This window comes from Manis pentadactyla, chromosome 2 (assembly GCF_030020395.1).
Source record: "Manis pentadactyla isolate mManPen7 chromosome 2, mManPen7.hap1, whole genome shotgun sequence".
Classification (NCBI taxonomy): Eukaryota; Metazoa; Chordata; class Mammalia; order Pholidota; family Manidae; genus Manis; species Manis pentadactyla.
Window position 1 is genome coordinate 145,512,362 of NC_080020.1, and position 22,315 is coordinate 145,534,676.

Here is a 22,315-nt window from a genome sequence, read left to right on the forward strand (position 1 = left end):
GTGAGCAAGTCAGTGATGGTGAGCCCGGTTATCCTTTTACTTAGAAAGTCAAGTACGGACATGACTTTGTGGTGATCCATGGAGCTCAGTCTAGTTTTATCTTTCCCAGCTGTGTGGTAAGAATGCTCAGCTTGATGCTGGCAAGATAAAAATGTAACTGAAAATATGTTGTTTTGAGGTGCTTGTCACTGGGTGCAGAGGACCCATAAGAAATAAGGATATTTCTGAAAGGTAAAGATTATATTATACAGGGGAAGAAATAGGGACAGTACCATTTTAGAAGCCTGAGTAAGTGAAACATGTGGGCTATTGTCCTTACCACACCCCCATTTCTTAACAGCTTGAGTATATGTCATTTGTTTAACTTCATCTCCATATTTTTAAATGTTCTTTGAATAGACAGCGAGTAATAATAATTTAAATTCTACGTAATAATACTGCTTACTGGCGATCCTGATAAAAGGAAGATTAGAGCCTGGAAGGGCATAAAATAATTACTAAGTGATTAATCTGGGAGGTGGGGAAGGTTCCAACCCCTCTACCCCTCCACCTGCTTGGCGGACTTCGCGTGGCGGGCGCCTCTGCCCTGCTGGCCGCTGCCCCTCAGGCGGCATAGGTGCAGACGAATGGGGCCCAGTGACAGGTCCTGGGGCCCGGAGCATGTGGGTGAGCCCTGCGCTGTTGGTTCCTCTCCGCAGGCCTTCAAGGGGCTTCTTCCTGCGCGCCCGGCTCTGTGCAAGCTCCGCAGGTGCAGGAGGGAGGGCGGGCCGAGCTGAGGGCATCTGCCACCCACCGCACACCCGCTTGGCACCTCACACACCTGCCTCAGTCACCTCACACTCACCTGACACATCCGCCTCCCGTGCCCGTCACACACCTCACAGCCCCGCACACACGCAGGCACCGCACCCTTCCCCGCACACACTTGCCGCCCAGCCCTGTCGTCTGGCTGCAGGAAGGTGCGCCGCGTGGCGCTCTGAGGAGCCGCTGGGGCAGCCGCGCCCTCAGCCCTGGGCCCGGCTCCTCAAGGATGAGACGAGACGAGACTCGTGCAGTGGCTTCTGAAAGCTTCAACACCTGGTCCTGCGTGTGGAATCTTAGAGTTGGTTGTTGCATATTGAAGACGAGGCAAGAAAGCAGCCAGTTTTGTTTTTTAAATGAAACATTTGAGCACAAGGTGTTGGGAGTAGTTTATTTGTGCAGCCTGCACAGAACCGTGTGTCAGGCAACTGTTTCTGCTTCACCTTTATTTATTTTAAAGTATATTCCCGAGAAAACCGTTTGCCGTTTCCGTCCTGGTATAAATTGCATGTCAGTTTTTGCTCTAGGCTTCAGACAGGTCCTGCTCCAGGCGGCTCACGCGACGCGAACTTGGGTTCAGGGGCGCAACTGGTGTGCCCACCCCAGGGGCACCCCGTTCGGATGCTGCCCCCCAGCGGCCCCACTCCGGGGTCCGCGGCAGCCGCCTATCCCGGCCGCGTGGACCCCCGTGCGGCTGCGTTCTCCCGCAGCCTAAAGGCAGGTGGGGCCCGCTCGGGGAAAGTGGCCAGAGCCCGGCCTGCGGAGAAGGCGACGTTTCCCATGTGTGAGGTGGGTGTGGGCTCTCGGAGAAGGTGGGCGCATCATGGCAGGTTGAGGGGCGCACACTACTGAGGTTTGTGCTGCCATCTTCCCGACGAGTGACTGAAGTTTTCGGAGTGCAGAAGGCGTCCCCTCGCACACCAGGCGTCCGTCGAGCTCCCGCATGGCGTCGCTGTTGCTCTGACTGGGGCGGGCTTCCCTGCTCCACGGCGGCACTCCCAGTGGTGGCAGGCTGGTCACGGTTTGGCGCGCAGCCCCAGTCCCTGGCGGGTGCCATGTCCCCTCCCTCCAGAGCCCCAGGTGCGCAGAGCCCTGCAGGTTTGCCCTGGGCCTCAGAACCAGCAGACAGGAGGCCCGGATTCTCACTCAGGCCGGCAGGCTCCCCCCTGCCCACCTCCAGCTCTGCTGCCTGCAGGTTAACTTGACCTTTGAGAAATGGAAGCTCCTAATAGGGGACTTGATCTGCACTGTAAAAGAAGATTCTTCTGTTCCATTCTCCAATTTAAGCTTCCACTCTTTAAGGAGATGAGAAGCACGCCTTCAAGGTCGTCTGTCTAATACTGTCCTATTCAGCCCGGCGGCCATTAAGGAGATACCTTAGGTACCAGCTGGGGATGAGGAGGGAATGGACACTGGCACAGACCCAGCACCTTTCCAATTAAAATAGTAACTATAAAGCTGGTTTCTCTGAGTTTCTTTAAAGCAAGTTTGTTCCTAATTGAATCATTTTAAGAATGGGTATTTCATGTCTGCATTTATCAACTCTCATTTGACATTTTATTGCTGTTTATGCTGCCCTGCTCCTGAAACATCAATGTGGGTTGGGGACCCGTGGCACCTTTTATTGTGGGCAAGAGACATTGAAAGATAAGGTGAGACTTATAACAGGCTCCTAGCCTTCCATGAGAGAGAGAAAGTGATGGTGCCAGGTCATTCTGCCCCAAGGGTGCTGGAATTACGAGTTCCCAGAATAGGGGAGTCAGCATGATTAACATCTTTTCTTGCTCTTGCAAGGCACAGTCTCCTCTGTTGGGTATGTGATGTCACTCAGCCGCTTTTTTTCTTCCAGACCCCAATAAAGCATCTTGAGAATGCCCCCCACCTCCCTTACTTTGTGTTTAGCTTTGACTCCTGATAGTCTGTACATTCTTACATTTTCCCTTCTCAGAGACAGCATCTCAAGTCCTAGCCTTGGCTTGATTCAGAACAAGGGGAAGGTTAGAATTTCTTGAATTCAAATTATCCAGCGGTTGCTTGGTACCTGCAGTACTTATTTGGAATAGAGAAGGAGCAAACAGCAGCAGTGACAAAATCTGCCATTTGTTTTGATGGTAGGTGATGAAATACTCAAATGAGATGTCTAACATTTTCTTTTCTAATCTCTTCATGTTTACAGCTTCACCCAGAAATACCCACCAGTAAAATTTTTATCAGAAAAGGACCGTAAAAGAATTTTGGTAAGTTTGCATAGCTGACTAATATTTGTAGTATCAAGAAACTTGATTTTTAAATAAAGGTATATGGCTCACATACCACAGAAGTCACCCTTATAGGGTATACAGTTCTGTGGCTAATAGTATGTTCACAAAGTGGTGCAACAGTACCACATTCTAATTCTGAGTATTTCCATCACCCCAAAAAGAAACCTCACACCCATGAGCAGTCATTCCCCATTCCCACTCCACCAGCTCCTGGCAATCACGGAAACCATTTTGTCTTTCTATGGATTTGCCTGTTTTGGATATTTCATGGGAGTGAAATATGTGATCTTTAGTATTCAATTTCTTAAACTTAGAATAATGTTTCCAAGGTTCATCCATGCTGCAGTATGAATCAGTACTTCTTTTTATGGCTGAATAATATTCCATTGTGTGGATGTACTATATTATGATTATCCATTTATCAATTGATGGACATTTGGGTTTGTTTCTACTTTGAGGCTATCTTGAATAATGCATCTATGAACATGTATGTTCAAATTCTTGTATGAACTTAAATTTTCAGTTCTTTTGGGTATATACCTAGTTGAGGAATCAGTGGGTCATGTGGTCAATGACTATGCATTACTCTTTGAGATGTGAAACTTCACTGGAGCAGTGGTTTGTCAATCCTTTTCTGTTTCACTGACCACTTTGATGAATACACTGGGGCCTCCTCAGCTGCTAGTCTCCTTGTTAAATATCAGTACAAATTCACCCATGAAAGAAACCCTGTTAACAAAATATGTCCAGAGAAATTGGCACCTTTGGATTTAAAAAAAATAACACCTTGGTTGATATATAACTTACAAACTGTACAGTTCATCCTTTAAAGTGTACAATTCAGTAGTTTTTTACATTCTCGGAGCTGTGCCACCATTACCAATTTTAGAACGTTTTCATCAGCCCAGAAAGAAACCCTGCACATACTAGCAGTCACTCTCCATTTTCCCCCAAGCCCCAACACACCCTAAGCCTTAGGCAGCTGCTCAATCTACTTTTGTCTGTAGAGATTTGCCAATTCAGGTTACTTTATATAGATGGAATAATGCAATATTTGTTCTTTTGTGACTGGCTTCTTTCAGTTCAGTATTTCTAAGATTCATTCATGTTTTAGCATGTGTGAGTACTTCATAAATTTTTGTTACTAAATAGTAGTCCATTGTATGAATATGCCACATTTTATTTGTCTGTTTATCATATGAGTCATGGCAGCTCTGTATATTTAACCTTTTGAGGAACTGCTACACTGTCAAAGCAGCTGCCCCATTTTACATTTCCATCAGCAATGTATGAGAGTTCCAGTCTCTCCACAACCTTACCAACACTTGTCGTTTTCTGTCTCCTTCTTTGTAGCCCTCCTAGCAGGTGTGAAGTGGTATCTCATTGTGGTTTTGAGTTTCCCTGATGGCGAATGATGTTTAGCATCTTTTCATGTGCTTATTGGCCATTTCTGTATCTTCTAAGGAGAAATGTCTATTCAGATACTTAGTCCATTTATTTAATTAGGTTTTTTCATTATTGTATTATAAGAGTTTTTTATTCTAGATACAAGTTTTTTATCAGATATATGGTTCGCAAGTATTTTATCCCATTCTGTGGGTTGTCTTTTCACATTTTAATGGTGTTTTGAAGCATAAGTTTTTAATGTTAATGAAGTATATATACATTTTTTATTTCATTCCTGTCACTTTGGTGTCACGTTTAAGAAATCATTGCCTAATCCAAAGTCACAAAGATTTACCATGTTTTCCCCTAAGAATTGTATACTTTTAGTTCTTGTATTTAGGTCTGTGATCCATTCTGAGTTATTTTGTACATGGTGTTCAATAGTCTTTCATCTTTTTGCATATGATTTGTCTAGCACCACTGGCTGATAAGACTAATCATGCCCCATTAAATTGTCTTAACACCTGCAGGGGTGCATTTTCCTATGTATAATAATAATAGTATTATACACAGCAGTAATAGTAGTATAACTCCGTTCCATTGTATGTAAGTATGGGGGAGGGGGCCTTCCCACACATAACAACAAGCAATTCTCAAACACGAGCAGGATGTCTGAGAAGTCAACTCAATTCTGATGCTATCTGCCTAGAGACAGCACCAGATTCCCAAGTTAAGGGCTTCATCATGCAAGACTGCCCTCTACCCCCCACTTCAGACACCGGTCATAAGCCCCAGCAGTTACCTGTGCTTCTGACCTACCAGCTACAGATTGGAGGTTGCAATGACCTCCCCCTTAGGTTCAGTTAATTTGCTAGAGCGGCTCACAGAACTCAGGGAAACACTTATGATTACCAGTTTAATAAAGGATACCGTAAAGGATACAAGTTAACAGCCAGGTGAAGAGATACATAGGGCAAGGTCCCAAATAAAGGAGCTTCTATCCTTATGGAGTTTGGGGCCTAGCTCAGTGGCATGTGGAGGCATTCTGGTTCCCCAAGCAGAGAAGCTCTCCCTGACTGAGAAACAGGATCCAACAGCAGAGGGCGGTAAGCTCTTCTCGGGTTTTTGTGAGGGCTTCATTGCATAGTAATAATTGACTAAATATTGGCCATTGGCTGATTCAGCCTCCAGCCCCTGCCCTTGGGTCTCTCCTTAATATGACAAGACACCCATTTCACCTTTAAGACCCTAAAAGTGTTTTTCAGGAACTGTGGATGAAGACCAAATATACCTGGGAAATATATACTTGGTCATATGAATGACCAAATATGTATTTCTTATGACTCATTTTATTGCAGCACCTTTCTTGAAAATCAACTAACCATAAATGTAAATATTTCTTTCTAGACTCTTTATTTTATTCCATTGATCTATTCCTGTCCTTATGCCAGTACTGCACTGTTTTGATTACTGTAGCTTTGTATTAAGTTTGAAATTGGGAAGTGTTAGTCTTTCAACTTTGTCCTTTTTTTTAAACATAGTTTTGACTACTCCCTTACAGTTCCTTGAGAGTTTTAGGGTCAGCTTGTCAATTTCTCCAAAGAAGCCAGCTGAGATTTTGATAGAGACTGCACTGAATCTGTAGATCAATCTGGCAGTATTGTCATATTAACAGTATTGCCTTCCAATCCTTAAACATGGATGTTATTCCATTTGTTTAGGTCTTTAGTTTCTTTTAACATATTTTTTTGAAGTTTTCAAAGTATAAGTTTTGTACTTCTTTTGTTAAACTTTTTCTAAAGTGCTTTATCCTTTTTGATGCTAGTGTAAATGGAATTGTTAGTTGCATTTTTAGGTTGTATATTGCAAGTAAATAGAAATACAGTTGATTTTTGTGTTTTCTTATATCTTACAGCCTTGCTGGACTCATTGATTAGTTCTAATAGTTTTAAGAGGATCTTTTAGGATTTTCTATGTACCATACAAGATCATGTTATCTGCAATTGTAGGTGGTTTAACTTCTGCCTTTTCAATATGGATCCCTTTATTTCACTTCCTTGCCTACTTGTGCTAACTAGAACCTCTAATAACAATGTTGACTAGAAGTGGGAAGAACAGACACCCTTGTCCTGTTCCCGAGCTTAGGGGAAAGCTTTCACTCATTCACTGTTAAGTATGATGTCAGTGGTGGGGTTTCATAGATCCCTTTTATCAGGTTGAGGACATTCCTTCTAACTCTGGTTTTTTCAGTTTGCAACCAACCTTTCATACCTGGTATAATTATCAGTTAGTTACCATGTGTAATCTTTTTTTAGGTATTGCTGGATTTGATTTGCTAGTATTTTGTTGAGGACTTTTATATCTGTATTTTTCAGAGACGTTGCTCTGTAAATTTCCTGTCTTGTCTTTTTCTGGTTTTTGATATCAGGGCAATACTGGGCTCTTAGGATAACTTGGGAACCGTTCCCTTCTCTTGTAGTTTTGGAGAAGAATTTGTGAAGATTTGGTATTAATTCTTTTTGAATGTTTGGTAGAATTCACCACAGAAGCCATCTGAGCTTAGGCTTTTCTTTGTTAAATTTTTTTCAGAGTATTAAATCAATCTGCTCATATTTATATTTCTTCTGAGTTAGTTTTGGGGGTTTGTACTGTTCTAGGAATTTCAAAGCTTTCCCCACATATGCTTAAGTTTTGGTATGCTGTTTCATTATTGTCATTCATTTCGAAGTATTTCTAATTCCCTTGTAATTTATTCTTTGATCCATTAGTTATTTAGGGGTATGTTTAATTTCTCCTTACTGGTTAATTTCTCAAATGTCTTTGTTACTGATTTCTAATTTCATTGTAGTCAGAATATATTTTGTATGATTTGAATACTTTTAAATTTATTGAGGCTTGCTTTATGGCCTAGGATATAGTCTATCCTGGAGAATATTTCATGTGCTTGTAAAAAGAATATGTGTTATGCTATTGCTGAGTGGAGTGTTCTATGAATATCTGTTAGGTCTGGCTGGCTTATAGTGTTTGTTAAGTCTTTTATTTTCTTTGTTACTTTTCTGCTGGTTCTATCCATTGTTGAGAGTGGGGAATTGATGTCTCCAATTGTTCAATTCTCTATTTCTCCCTTTGGTTCTTTCAACTTTTGATTCATATATTTTGGGTCACTGTTGTTAGGTGCATAAATATTTTTGTTGTATCAATTTGATAGATGACCATTTAATCATTATAAACTGCTTCTCTTTATTAACTTTTTTTAAGTTTATTTTTGTCTGATATCTTTATCACCACTCCAGCTTTCTTATTTCTGTGTTATAGTTTATGTCTTTTTACAGTCAGCACATCGTAACTTTGAGTGTACAGTTGTTAGATACTGTTGGATCTTGTTTTGTTTTCCAGTTTAATAGTCTTTTTGAGTAATTGCTGAATCCATTCACATTTAATGTTATTATTGATATAGTTGGATTTATATCTACCCTTTTGGGTTTTTCATATGCCTCACATCTTTGTTCTTCTCTCCCACCATTACTGTTTTATTTGTGCATTAAGAAAATCTTCCCTTGGGTAACATTTAAATTACTTCAATAATTTTTTTACTGTATTTTAAAAATTTACTTTTACTGTTTGCTCTAGTGCTTACCATATACATCTTAACTTAGGATACTTAGATTTATGTTGAGTTCCAGTGAGGTCTAGAAAGGTCCTCCTGTAATTCTATGACCCCTCCCTCTTCTTGTGATATTATTTCTATCCATTTGATGTATTCTACCCATGTTAAAACCCAACAAAACATTGTTATTATTATTACTTTATATAAATATCTCTTTTAAATAAGCTGAGGGATTAAAGGAGAGCAAGGATAGCTATACCGATAGAATAGGTTGCATTAACCTTCTTATTATCATGTCTGGTTTCCTTCATTTGTTCCTGTGGGTTTAAGTTAACTTTTGATATCACTTCCTTACTGCAGTACAACTTTTGTTCCCCCATACATGCTTTGTACTATTATTGTCAAATACCATATTTCTGTATTTTATTGGACAAGCAAAATATATACAAAAATAAATAGGAAAAATATATGGGACAAATAGTTATGTACATATTATTTTATATAATTGTTCTCCTCTTTTTGTTGTAAAAAAATATATAACAAACTTTATTACTTTAACCATTTTTAAGTATATAGTTTTGTGACTAAGTATGTTCACATTGTTGTGCCATACAATTTAATCTTAAAATCATTTAAGAGTAGACAGGAGTAAACCCAATTATATTGTCTTTTACAGTTACTTAATTACCTAATTTGTTACACCGTTTTTCTCTGTGTATTAAGTTAGCATCTGGGATCATTGCTTTCAGCCTGAAGAATGTATTTCTTACATGGCAGGCCTGCTAGCAATTAATTCTCTCATTCTTTTTTTGTTTTTTATTTTAAAAGCTCTTTTTGGTTGTATGTAAGATTCTTGGCTGTTTCTTTCTGTTCTTTGAATATGTTATTCCACTGCTATCTCCATTATTTGTTACAGTAACTCAGCTGGTAAATCACATTGATTGGGTTCCCTTGAACCTAAGGAGTCATTTTCTTTTCCTTCTGTTTAGTTTACTAGGGCTACTGAAATAATTACCCCCAACTCAGTAGCTTAAACCAATGGAAATTTAGTCTCTCCCAGTTCTGGAAGCTGGAAGTCTGAAATCAAGGTGTCAGCAGGGCCTCTGTCTGGAGGCTCTAGGGGAACATCGGTCCCATGCCTTTCTCTTGACTTCTGGTCATCCTTGAGTGCCCTGCCTTGGGCACATCACCCAGTCTTTGCCTCCATCAGTCATCAGTTGGTATTCTCCCTGTGTGTGTCTCACACTGATGGGCTTTCCCTACTCCACTGTGAACTTATCTTAACTCATTGCATCTGCAGTGACCCTGTTTCCAAATTAAGGTCATGTTCTGAGGTTCTTGGAGGGACATAAATATTGCAGGATGGTATTCAAGCCAGTAAACCGCTTTCAAAACTTTGTCTCTGATTTTGAGCATTTTTTAGTATGATGTGTCTGTGTGCATCTGTTTTTGTTGAGATTTATCCTCCTTCGAGTTTGTTGAGCTTCTTCTATGAGTAGATTAATGTGTTTTGTCAATTTTGGGTCATTTTCATCCATTATTTTTTGGATATTTCTTCTGTTCCTCTCTTTCTTCCTTTGTGGTACTCCTTTTACATTCATGTTGGTGTGTCTGTTGGTGCCTCTGTTCACTTTCCTTTATTTTTTCTCTCTGTTCAGATTGCATTAAGTCCTGTGGATCTGTGTTCAACTTTGCTGTTTCTTTCATCTCTCATATCCAGTCAATTGTTGATCTCTAGTGATTGTTCTTTTTAGTTACTGTACTTGTGAACTCCAGAATTTCCATTTGTTTCTATTTTATAATTCTTTTTAAATCTCTGTTTACTTCTTTAAGCATGGTTTCCTCCAGTTCTTTGAACACATTTATGATGACTGCTTTGAAGACTTTGTTAAATCCAACATCTGGTTCCTCACAGGTGATTTTTGTTACCTGTGTCTTTTCCTGTGTATGGGTCATACATCCCTGTTTCTTTGTATGTCTTGAAATTTTTTGTAGAAAACTGACATTTTAGGTAGTATATTGTAGCAGCTTTGGATGCTACTCTCCCCTGAGACTTGTATTAGTTCTGTTTGCTTGTTTATTTGTTGAGTGACTTAGTTAGTCTATTCTAGTGACGTCCACTTCCCCTGGAGCATGATGCTCGGATGTGCCCCTCAGAAGCTGCAGCTGTGGGTGTGGACCCTGGGAGGACAGGAGTCTTGCAGGGCTCTTGCTGACTGTCTCTTTCCCTGATTTCTCTGTTAAGCTGTCTGCCTTCCATGTTATCACACCAACTGTTAGGCTCCAGAAGTTGCCAGTTGAATGAACTCTTCTTTTATTGGTGCTTTGTGTTATAAATTGCTCCTATGTGATCCAATTAAGTTTTGGCACCTTTGCAGAGGTGGACTGTGAGACCTATCTTTGGGGTTTGTTCTGACTCCAGGAGGTCTCACAGGTGTCTCTTTACAGAACTATCTGGCCCCTGGGTTAACTTGTTCTAACAGAACTGTCAGCCTCCTATTGTTTACCACATAAGTCTCCATTGGTTTTGAGAACACTCTTATGCTTAAACTTCCCCACTTTCTCTTGCAAATAGTGGCAGTTCCTTGGGGAGAGCTTTGGAACTCTTTTTATTGACTAACTCTGTCCCCAGGGAAAAAATCTCTGAGCCACTGCTCTGGAGTAGGAGGAGAGAGTGACACCCCTGCTTAAAAGCAGGGAGCTGGGCAGAAGGAGTAGCCCCTGATCTTCTTGCCTCTCTTGCGTCTCTCAGTGTGGAATCTCTGCCCTATGAGTGACTGGCATGGGTGGCCAGAGTCCCACCCTTTGCAGCTGGCCATGCCTGGAGTAGACCTTCTGCCTCTGGGTGGGCCTGGGTGGATAAGGGAACTCCTATCCATTTGGTTCATACATCAGGAATTTAGCATCTGCAACTCAAGGTTGTAAGGGATGAAAAATGTAGGTGATGTGCCCTTCCTGGTGTGATAACATATCTTTTGACTGGGAGCTCCTTTTTCAGCCACACCTAACACTCTCTTACGCACTCTGAACTGTGAGGGTGGAGGCTGAAAGGAGGAAGTGGGCCATGGCTTAAGCATCACAGACTCTCACTGTTTTTACATTTTTTCTTAAATAAATGTTTCTTCATTTACTGTATATCCTTAAGATAAATTCCACTGATCTCAATAGTTGGTTTTTTAAAATTAATTTTCACGAGTTATGGTTGTTTTGCTGGGGGACAGGTTTGTTGAGCATCTTACACCACCATTCTGTGAGACGCTTTTTATCTGTGACCTTGATATATGAACTGTTAGTAAGCAAGGTTGTTTTCTGTTCTTTTACCCAATTGAAATTCAGTTATTTTTCTAGAAAGTTTTTTTTTCAAACCCATCATCTGGTTTGTAGTACTGTGCCACCCAAACACCAAAGTGATACTCTTGAGTCTATATTAAGCTGTTTCCCATACATCATCTCCCTTTTTTATAAAAAATCTCTTGCCTTTTCAGATGGTTTATGTACATCTTACCCTGAGCAGACTGTTATAATTGTATACCCATCTTTTTGTTTCTATCATATCAAAAATGTATAAACATTTAAACATGAATTGAGAAACATATCAGTGTCTTTAGCAGCAGAGAAAAGTTAATTTTTCTAAGCTTTCTACTGCCACACGTCAGAATGATCAGAAACAGTGATGCTCTACGAGTATGTGAATTCTGTATAGTCTACACGGGTAACTTATTTCCATGTGGGCTGATCTTCCTGTTGATGTTGCATATTACCGAACTCATTTCACTTCACACATGACCACAGTAAGTGGACTTGTGTTTTTCACTCATCTGCTATCTCCTCGGTTAAACCACATTTCAGAGTCATTTGGTGTCCATGTCAAGCATATACTGCTAAAATTTAAAGTCTTTTCAGTCATTGTTGAAACCTTAGCACAAAGAAGAGGTTTATTTGAAAAGACATTCTTTTTGCTGATTTACTGAGAAGCATGAGTTTGAATGCTGACCTTGAACTTGACCACATTGGCTGCCTATTAGCAGTATCTAAGGCCCACAAAGCAAGCAGTTCCAGTACATTGAGATGGGTTCATGAGCCATGTGAAGCTGTGTAAGCTCTAATCCATTTCACTGTTAGAAGTCTTATGTATTTTCTTCCAGCTATCTTTTGGGTGTTTGCTCTTAATTATTCAAAGAGCAAACACCCAAATTATTCACTTAAAATTGCCTTTTCATGTTTTCTGCTGAACTCCTGGCTTTCTGGGCCCCTCTGATATGCTTGAGTTTGGTGATTAGTTTTCCTAAGGAAGTGCTTGTGAGTGATAGCCTCTGCCATTTTTATTTCTGTTTGAAATGCTTGCCTAATGAGCTGAAATTGATTAGGAAAAACATTTTATAACCACCCAGCTGTTATGTAAATCTTTAAGTATTTTAGGGAGAAAGGAATTATTCAAGGAAAACAATCCAAGTTCATTTTAAACAAGGCTAAGATGCTCCCAACAATTTTATGTCACTGCTAAAACTGGTGAAATGTTGAAGGCAATCTTGTGTAATTTAATATACTTCATTTCTGATTGTTCTGAGTTGTCACTCAGTTATTTTAGGGACAGAGATAAAGTTCAAGTGCTGCAGAACATCTTATTTTAAGAAACATTTGTATATACATAAAAGTTTAATTTCTTTTAAAAATATACAATTTTTCTGATTTAAAAACTGTAGGAGGCTCGGGAAAATGCAATAAGGCAAAGGCACGGAGTAATATGAAATCTCACACTGAGTTAATTAAGGACTAGTGGTGAGCCAGATTTGAAATTCAGTTATTTTTCTACAAAGTTCTTTTTTTTCAAATCACTGTTTAGGTATTTAGGTAAAATGTAGAAGTGCTAAAGATAAAAAACATGAAGCAGACAAATGGGCATGTAGTAAAGAGAATGTAAAATTAGGAGGACTGTGGTTTGCATCTGTTGTTATTATGACCTGGGATATTGATCAAGCTCTCAGTTCTTGTGGTTAAGTTTTTAATCTCTATAAAGAACAGGGGATTTAGAAAATGCTACTCTCATAAAGAATGCACTTAGCTGATTGAAAGCTATTGAGCATCAGAACTTTTAAACCATGCACCTTCTAACGATTTGTTTGTGTTTTCGTCAGAGCATATATAAATATCTGGTTGTTAGTTGACAAATGGTACTTCTTGGGGTCCCCAAATTTGCGTCCTTCACCCAGCCAGGTTTGCTCTTACCTGTGGTAAACACTGAATTTTTGTCAGAATTTTTTGTTTGAGCAGAGGATTTCATTGCAAATTAAATGTAAAATCATAGACCCTGGGAACTTATGGGCTTTTCATTTTAGGTAAGAAGTGGTGTGGGTTTTTCTTACTGTTAATTTTTTCCATTTGGGACAGGAAGATGAGCTAAATGCAAAAGACAGAGTGGAGAATAGGGCAGGACTGGATGGGGAATGTAATTTCACACTGCACTTCTGTTTTCTGAGTTTGATCTTTTCACTCCCACCTCCCAAAAATGAAATATGCTTTACCTAACCCCATCTGCTTATACCATTTAGTTTGAATTAAGTATTTTTATTAGTCTTTAAAAATGTTTTCACTTATAATTGTCTTTTCACATTTGATGGTGAACTCCTGGCTTTCTGGGCCCCTCTGGGCTGCATCATTTCACTGTTTAACTGAGTAGTCAACACTCTGTAGTATCAACACTCCCACTCAGATGTTAACTAAACAATGAAACTTAATCATTTAGGGCTTTTGTCTACAAGTAGTATCTAAGGTTTATTTATTTGTTCATATCCACAGTTTGAAACATACTAGTTTTTCTGAAGTTTTTGATTCTGATTTAAATATCACAAAATTTTTTTGGTAGTTCATCAAATGTCTGCTTGTTGCTAATCACTTTTTAAAAATTAATTAATTAATTTTGTTGTCATTAATCTACAATTACATGAAGAATATTATGTTTACTAGGCTCCCCCCTTCACCAAATTCCCTCCACAAACCCCATTACACTACTGTCCATCAGCGTATTAAGATGCTGTAGAATCACTGCTTGTCTTCTCTGTGTTGCACAGCCCTCCCCATGCCCCCCCCCCACATTATACATGCTAATCGTAATGTCCCCTTTCTTTTTCCCCACCCTTATCCCTCCCTTTCCTCCCTTTCTCCCCAGACCCATTCTCTTTGGTAACTGTTAGTTCATTTTTAGGTTCTATGATTCTGCTGCTGTTTTGTTCCTTCAGTCTTTCTTTGTTCCTATAGTCTTTGGGTTTGAGGTGAGTCTCTTGTAAGCAGCATAGAGATGGGTCTTGCTTTTTTATCCATTCTATTACTCTGTGTCTTTTGATTGGTGCATTCAGTCCACTTACATTTAGGGTGACTATTGAAAGATATGTACTTATTGCCATTGCAGGCTTTAGATTAGTGGTTACCAAAGGTTCAAGGTTAGCCTCTTTAGTATCTTACTGCCTAACTTAGCTCACTTATTGAGCTGTTATATACACTGTCTGGAGATTCTTCTCTCCCTTCTTATTCCTCCTCCTCCATTCTTTATATGTTGGTTGTTTTATTCTGTACTCTTTTGTGCTTCCTTTAACTGCTTTTGTGGGTAGTTGATGTTATTTTTTGCCTTTAGTTAATATTTGGTTGGTCTGCTTTCTTTGCTATGATTTTATTTTCTCTGGTGACATCTATTTAGTCTTAGGAGTGCTCCCATCTAGAGCAGTCCCCCTAAAATACCCTGTAGAGGTGGTTTGTGGGAGGCAAATTCCCTCAACTTTTGCTTGTCTGGGAATTGTTTAATCCCTCCTTCATATTTAAATGATAGTCGTGCTGGATACAGTATTCTTGGTTCAAGGCCCTTTCTTTCATTGCATTAAATATATCATGCCATTCTCTTCTGGCCTGTAAGGTTTCTGTTGAGAAGTCTGATGATAGCCTGATGGGTTTTCCTTTGTAGGTGACCTTTTTTCTCTCTCTGGCTGCCTTTAATACTCTGTCCTTGTCCTTGATCTTTGCCATTTTAATTATTATGTGTCTTGGTGTTGTCCTCTTTGGGTCCCTTCTTTTGGGAGTTCTGTACACTTCCATGGTCTGATCAATTATTTCCTCCCCCAGTTTGGGGAAGTTTTCAGCAATTATTTCTTCAAATACACTTTCTATTCCTTTTTCTCTCTCTTCTTCTTGTGGTACCCCTATAATGCAGATATTGTTCCTTTTGGATTGATCACACAGTTCTCTTAATATTGTTTCGTTCCTGGAGATCCTTTTATCTCTCTCTGCATCAGCTTCTATGCATTCCTGTTCTCTGGTTTCTATTCCATCAGTGGCCTCTTGCATCTTATCCATTCTGTTTATAAATCCTTCCAGAGATTGTTTCATTTCTGTAATGTCCTTCTGCACATCATCCCTTAGCTCTTGCATATTTCTCTTCAGCTCCATCAGCATGGTTATGAGCTTTATTTTTAATTCTTTTTCAGGAAGACTGGTTAGGTCTATCTCCTTCTCAGGGTTTGCCTCTGTGATCTTGGTCTGTATCAATTTCTTCTGCCTTTTCATGGCGATAGATATATTTGTGGGGAGCTGGCGCATGTGTTGGGTATGAGAAAGTCCCTTCTTGCCAGTTTGTGGCCTTCCTCTCCTGGGAGAACAGCGGCCTCTAGCGGCTTGGCTGGGCAGCTGCGTGCAGATAGGGCTTCTGATCTTGCTCGGCCTCTATGGAGTTTAGCTCTGCAGTTGCTGTGGGCATGGCCTGCCTCAGGCTGCTGTTCCGATATGGCAGAGCTGCGTCGGACGGGGAACAGGCGGGAGGCTGTTTATCGCGGTGAGGAACCTCCACGCTGCGCTGCGGGGGTTCGGGCGCCCATTGTTCCCCAGGATTCCCAGCTGCTGAGCTAAGTGTCCCGGGGCACTTCCGTCCAGCTGTGGGGTCCCTGTCCCTTTAAGACTTCCAAAAAGCACCTGCTTTTCTTTGTCCCGGGTGCACCGGCTGCGGGGACCCGCTCACAGGTCTTACTGTCTTGTTTCCCTAGTTTCCAGCACCCCATCCATGCACTGTGTGTCTGCGCTCTGGTGCGGATGGCTATGGCTGGGTGTTCAGCAGTCCTGGGCTCCCTCTCCCTCCCCGCTCTGACTCCTTTCCTCCCGCCGGGAGCTGGGGTGAAGGGCCTCAGGTCCCGCCGGGCCGCGGCTTGTATCTTACCCCCTTCGCCAGGCGCTGGGTCCTTGTCAGTGTGGATGTAGTCTGGCTGTTGTCCTGTGTCTTCTGGTCTCTCTTTTAGGATTAGTTGTATTTGTTGTATTTTCAAAAATTATATGGTTTTGGGAGGAGATTTCCACTGCTCTACTCACGCCGCCTTCTTGGTTGTCTCGCTAATTACTTTTTTAAAAGAAGTAATTCTAAAAGTGTGTGACAATAGTATTAGGTCTACATAAATGGTGTTCAGCATCCCATCCATTATAAAACACCTTTTTGTAATGTAAAATACCCTTGTCAAAGAGGACATCTCGAAACTTTACTAGTTTTCTGTATCGCTTTCTGGGTGGTAGTTTAAATTTGTAGACTGCTGACAAGTTGATGTAGTATAACCTCTTGCTGTGGAATAAGAGTAAAAATGCTCCTTTACAACCTTCCCCATCCTCCTGGCCCACCCCACTCCCAAGCCCAAAGTTGTGACTGCACATGAGATGTATCTCACTGAAGTCGGTTGTGACCGTGTCCTCTTGTGCTGTTTCTGAGGATGTTTTATGCTCTGTCCTGATGCAGATCACTGGAGGAGCGGGGTTTGTGGGTTCCCATCTCACTGACAAACTCATGATGGACGGCCATGAGGTGACTGTGGTGGACAACTTCTTCACAGGCAGGAAGAGAAATGTGGAACACTGGATCGGCCATGAGAACTTTGAGCTGATAAACCACGATGTGGTGGAGCCCCTCTACATTGAAGGTGAGCGAGACGTACATTGCTACCACTCAGAGCCCGTTGGGTGGGTGCACCAGAGCAGCCAGCCCTCGTGGTAAGCCTTCTGACTTGGGCACAGCGCATTGGTGTTGTGTCTGTGAAATGGGTCTTATTTGCTTACAGGGCACTGTCCTAGTGACTGTGATAAAGAATGGTTGTGATGGTGTGAATGTCTGACTTCACTATTGCGTGGCATCCTGGCTTTCGACTTGGTGGTCTGTTGAAGCCTAGGAATGTGTGGTGCACATCCATCCTGCTGCCTAACAAGTCTGATGTAAAGTTACTTCCAGCTTCCTATAGGAAGTTAGCTGATGTGGAATGCTGAATCAACAGTAAGTTCCACATGTGAGAGTATAAAGCGCTCAACTAACTCTGCCACTGAAAAGGAATTAAAGGTGAGGGGCTGTGATGGGTCTGCTGGTGGCCCCCAAAAAGATAGGTACACATCTGAAACCCTGGAGCCTGTGAATATGGACTTACGTGGGAATAGGTCACTGCCAATGTAATTAAATTAAGGATCTTGAGATGAGATCAACCTGGATTATCACCCCCTGGTTGGGCTGCAATTCCAGTGACAAGTCCTTGGAAGAGACAGAATGCAGAGAACACAGACACACGGGAGAGGAGGAGCAGGCCATGTGAAGGCTGAGGCGCAGGGTGGGATGAGGCAGCCCCATGCTGGGAGACCTGAAAGAGGCCAGGAGGATTCTCCCCCAAGAGCCACTGGGTGAGACAGCCTTGCTGACACCTTGTTTTCCAGCTCTTGGTTTCTAGAACTGCGGGAAAACAAATTTCTGTTGTTTTTACCTCACCTTGTTTGTGGCACTTTAGTCATAGCAGCTGCAGGAAACTAATGCAGGGACCCAGAGTAGACATTTTCCAGAATTGTCTAAGGTGTGCTGATGAGAACTGATTAGCGGGCCTATAGGATCACACAGACCTCACTGTCATTCTCGTCTAAATCAGAACGTAGCCCTGAGAGCTAAGTGGTATTCTTGCACCTACATATGGAAATCTAGAATCGGGCTGAGGACTACCCAAAGCTGTGGGGCCGTTCACTGGCCAGAATTCAGCTTCAGATGTTGGCCTTGAAGCTTGTATGACCACCTGCCCCATCTTAATGGGCAGTGTGCCTTTCTGCTGTCCCATTATTATCAAGTCATGAGCATTCCCCATATCAATAAAAGTATCTTGAAGAGCCAGAGTAATTTCTGAGCAACATTACTACATGGTTTTAAAAATGCTGTCCTTACTCAAAGTTCTCCAGTTTTTATTATGAATGTCATTGTCTGAATTTTATTTCCTCAGTAAAGAGTTCAAATATGAATTGTCCAAATACTAATAGGCCTCCTTCATCATTTAGTGGTGTCTACTCCACTAATAATACATTGGTAGCATTGACCATTCTAAAAAACTAACAAAAATGTTTTCTACCAATAATTTGATAGAAAACCCATGGTTCAATATATGTTTGGTTACTAAATAGGTTAGATTTTCTAACATGTTAATTCACAAAAGAAATCTAAGTAGTTTCCTTTGCCTTTTTAAAAATGTGCTTTTTTCTGTGCTTTCGTAATTGGAATGTTAGTCATTGGCATATATTTATCATTCCCCACATTCTGGCTTTGCCTTTTAATTTAATTTAAATTTTGTAATTATTATATGTCTCATCTATTTATTTCCTCACTGTTATCCTGTTTCTTTCATGCTGTAACCAACCCAAGGATAGGTGAATAGTCATGCTGTTTTGTTTTTGCCTCATTTTTAAACGTTCAATTATTTAATCTCTCTGGAGTTTATTTTGGGATTAGGCTATAGGTTTTGTAGGGTGAAACATGATTTAGATAATAGATAATTTGGCTCACTTTCCACTTGGACTTCATCATGGGGTTGCTGTGAGATTAATTAAGGTAATGCATGTGATAGGGCTCTCATGGCCAGGATTATAAAGGTTTTTGGATCTGTGCTGCAGGAAAAGGATTTGAAGATGGAATTATTGAGATTATGAATCAGCTTGTTTTAAAATACGGAGATCACCTTGGATTATGTTCATGAGCCCATGTAAGCATGTGAGTCCTTAAAGGCAGCAGCAGTAGGGGAAGGGTCTGTCAGAGCTGGTGGGAGATGCCCAGACACAGGCAGCAGGGAAGTCAGAGACTTGAAGACATGACCCCCACCACTACTGGCCATGAGCAGGGCCATGAGCCAGAGCATGCAGGCCGCCTACAGAAAGAAGCTCTCGGCCAACAGCCAGCAAGGACATGGGGACCTCAGTGCTGCAGCCTCCTGGAGCTGAATTTTGCCATTGACCTGAGTCATTTGTCCTCTGATGACAGCAACACAGTCTTTGATTTCACCTGATTTCAGCCCTGAGAGCAGAGAACTAGTCAAGTCACACCATGGCTGGACCCTGACATACAGACCTTTGGCTGTACATGGATAATTTTTAAGCTTCTAAATGTGTAATGTGTTAGGGCACCAATACAAAACTACTACAGGGTTGTAGCACAGTGTCTTTCCCCATTTTTGCATATGGCAATAAACATTTGTTGAATAAAAGTATTGATCACATAGTTTCAGTATTACTGAAAAGCCAATCTTAGTAAAAGTGGTACATTGTTAAGTAAATTACCTTCTCTGACTGTGGGCTTTGACATCAAAGCTGTTCTAGGCCATTTCTATTGCCTCCGGCAATCAACTCTGTAGAACATGCACACAACACACACTGAATCGAGGCCCATGATACGTTATTAAGACATTTTGTCTGCTCACAGTCAGTTTCCTCAAGTGGCACTAATGTGCAACAGTGTAAGACATTGTTCCACCTCTAGTTTAAAGCCTGTTTTTTAGTTTCTCCTCCCAGGGCCTTCCAAGCTTTAGCATCAGGTTCTTCTATGTGTATGATAATCTCTCACCCCTTTCTGTGCCATATCCTCACTCTCTCTGTCCCCGTGGTGCCCACATAACTGAACTCCTTTGTGAACTGTGTCACCTGGTCCCCCATGGGGATACAGTTATTTTCGCAGGGAGTAATCCTCCATTCCCCCTCAAATCAGACACAGCTTCAGTTTAACCACATGCACGTAGTTTGGTGTGCTCCCTGTCTCCTCGGTTTTTCATGGTTGCACAAAGGATGACCTAATTCAGGACATCCTCGAGTGACTTACAGGGCCTGTCATATGTCACTTACCTTACATCTGTTCAGTTTTTCCTCTGATGGCATCTTACCACCTGTGCCTATCTTAAGTGGGACTGCCATTTGGTGGTGTGTAGTTAATCCTTTAGCAGTGAGGGACAGGTTTGTATGTCCTGCTGGTGTGATAATTATTGTCGTCTTCATAGCAGGAATGTTTGTATGGACATCCAATGTGTAATATGTGACTATTTTCAGTACTTTTTTCCTGATGAAAGAAACTTCAATTGATCTGGTTTATTCTATGGCAGGAATGTTCTTAGGCCAAATATAAAGTATTTTGTGGCATTTACTTTGGCTTACTTGCTTTTCTGGGGCTGGCAGGTTGTTTGGATTTTAATGAGGAACAATGGTGTCACTTAATTTGGCAGCATCGTAGCTGAGCTTCATTAATTTTTCCTCAGCAAAGTTTTCCTCTTATTTGCAAAGTATAACCATTGTGTTTCAGAAGCAAGACATTAGTTAGTTTATTCTAATTTCATATTTCCAAGGGGAAATTAATTGTTGTCTGAGCTAAGAATGGAGTGGTAGGATTAGAGAAGGAGACCCTGCATGCATATACTCAGGGTCAGGATGGGGATGGGGTGCTGTGGAATTCAGGGCTGCCATGTAGTAATGGATTATAAAAATGATTAAGATGAGGTGTTATTGTCTTAGGGGTTGTGACAGAGGCCTCTGCATTGTCTGGGTTAGATTGTAAAGACAGAATACCATTGCTTTGGAAGGAATTATAAGTACTCATTGAGATGACTTAATCTGATTTTATATTGCTTTAAAAGAACTCTAGATCTTTACCAACTGAGACATATAACTTTCAGATGTTGACTCTACCCTGTAAAATATTTAGCTCTGGGGGAAGTAAACTTAATTATTCTTCCAACCCTTGATTCAGGAACTGGCAAGTTTCTGAGAGGCCAGGCTTCAGGAGTAGCAGGGTACGTTTGGGTTTTGTGAAGGAAATGCCTGGCCATGAGGCAGGGAAGACGGAACAGTAGCATTTGGGCAGCTCCTGGTTCTGGCCCAAGGACCGGAGGCCAGTGCTCCGTCACAGGGGTGCTCTGTGGAGAAGCAAGGATGTGCAAGGGAAGCCCATGTGCTCTTGGAGGCGAGGACTGGGCACACATAGGACTACAAGCAATGACTGTGAAGGGATTTTGAGAACTGACCAGACATAACTACAGGGGGACGGAAGTTCTAGTTCAGCAGGAAGTCTACACAGTGAAGTCCACATGAGAGGAATGACTTACAGTCCGGGCGTGGACTTCGGGTGTCTGGTGTGCCACATAAGGAACTTGGAAATCATTGCTCCCATCCTCACAGCAAGGAAGGAGCTGAACAAACTGAAAGTCAACAGCTCTTCGTAGCTCCATCTGAAAACTGAGGTTACAGGGCAGACTGCCACCCTGAAACCTGGAGACACAGGTAAACACAGAGAATCACGGCATGCAGGACAGAGGAGCTGCCAGAGCCTGTCAGGGACACATGACAGGCCCTGACCACTGCTGGAGATGTGGACAAGCTGGAGGGGGAATAGCTCCAGAGCCCCAGCTATGAGGGCTGGGGCACACTTTGTGAGTTTCACTTACAGGAGCCCAATGGGTTCTCACTGGTGAAGATCAGAGAAGAATCTCATCATGTTTCAGGTGGGTAAGGGGGCATTTGAAATAGGCCCAGAACATTCTGTTCTCCCCAACAAAGGCCTGCCCTTCAGGGAAACTGTTTTCCCAGAGCCTGATATGGGGAGGAAGTGCCCAGGCTCACTAAGAGACTGAGACCTAGTCCTAGGCCTGTGGGATGCCGCCTCCCCTCTCACAGCACCTCCGCCCCATCAATAACAGATCCTGCGTGATAACAGTTACAGCTGAATGAGCTGCAGGGCTCAGGCCCTGCTTCAGAGGAGTCTGCAGGGAAACCCAGAGACCGCTGGGGAGACAAAAACAAGCAAACTAGAGGAAATGTTATCTTGCACCTGGAGCTGCAACACAGCCTGAGGGCAAGCCAGGGAAATGTGAAACCTCACACAAAGGCCTCTCTATCTCGATTCCTTTTTCCTGATGTATCATGTCTGCCTTTCAACAGAAAGTTACCAGGCATGCTAAATGGGAGGAACACA

General features: G+C 41.7%; 1 protein-coding gene across 8 annotated transcripts in view; it reads left to right on the plus strand.

The window, feature by feature from the left end:
- Window positions 1-22,315, plus strand: part of UXS1 (UDP-glucuronate decarboxylase 1) — a 143,799-nt gene that overhangs the window by 60,116 nt on the left and 61,368 nt on the right. For 4 of the 8 annotated variants that reach the window (XM_057496879.1, XM_057496878.1, XM_057496876.1 and 1 more), the window contains exons 5-6: window positions 2,978-3,038; window positions 16,787-16,994. In XM_057496879.1, coding sequence (XP_057352862.1) covers window positions 2,978-3,038; window positions 16,787-16,994 — 269 coding nt within the window. The remainder of the gene's footprint in view (window positions 1-2,977; window positions 3,039-16,786; window positions 16,995-22,315) is intronic. The other 4 variants (XM_036920943.2, XM_036920947.2, XM_036920930.2 and 1 more) reach the window with 1 other exon arrangement.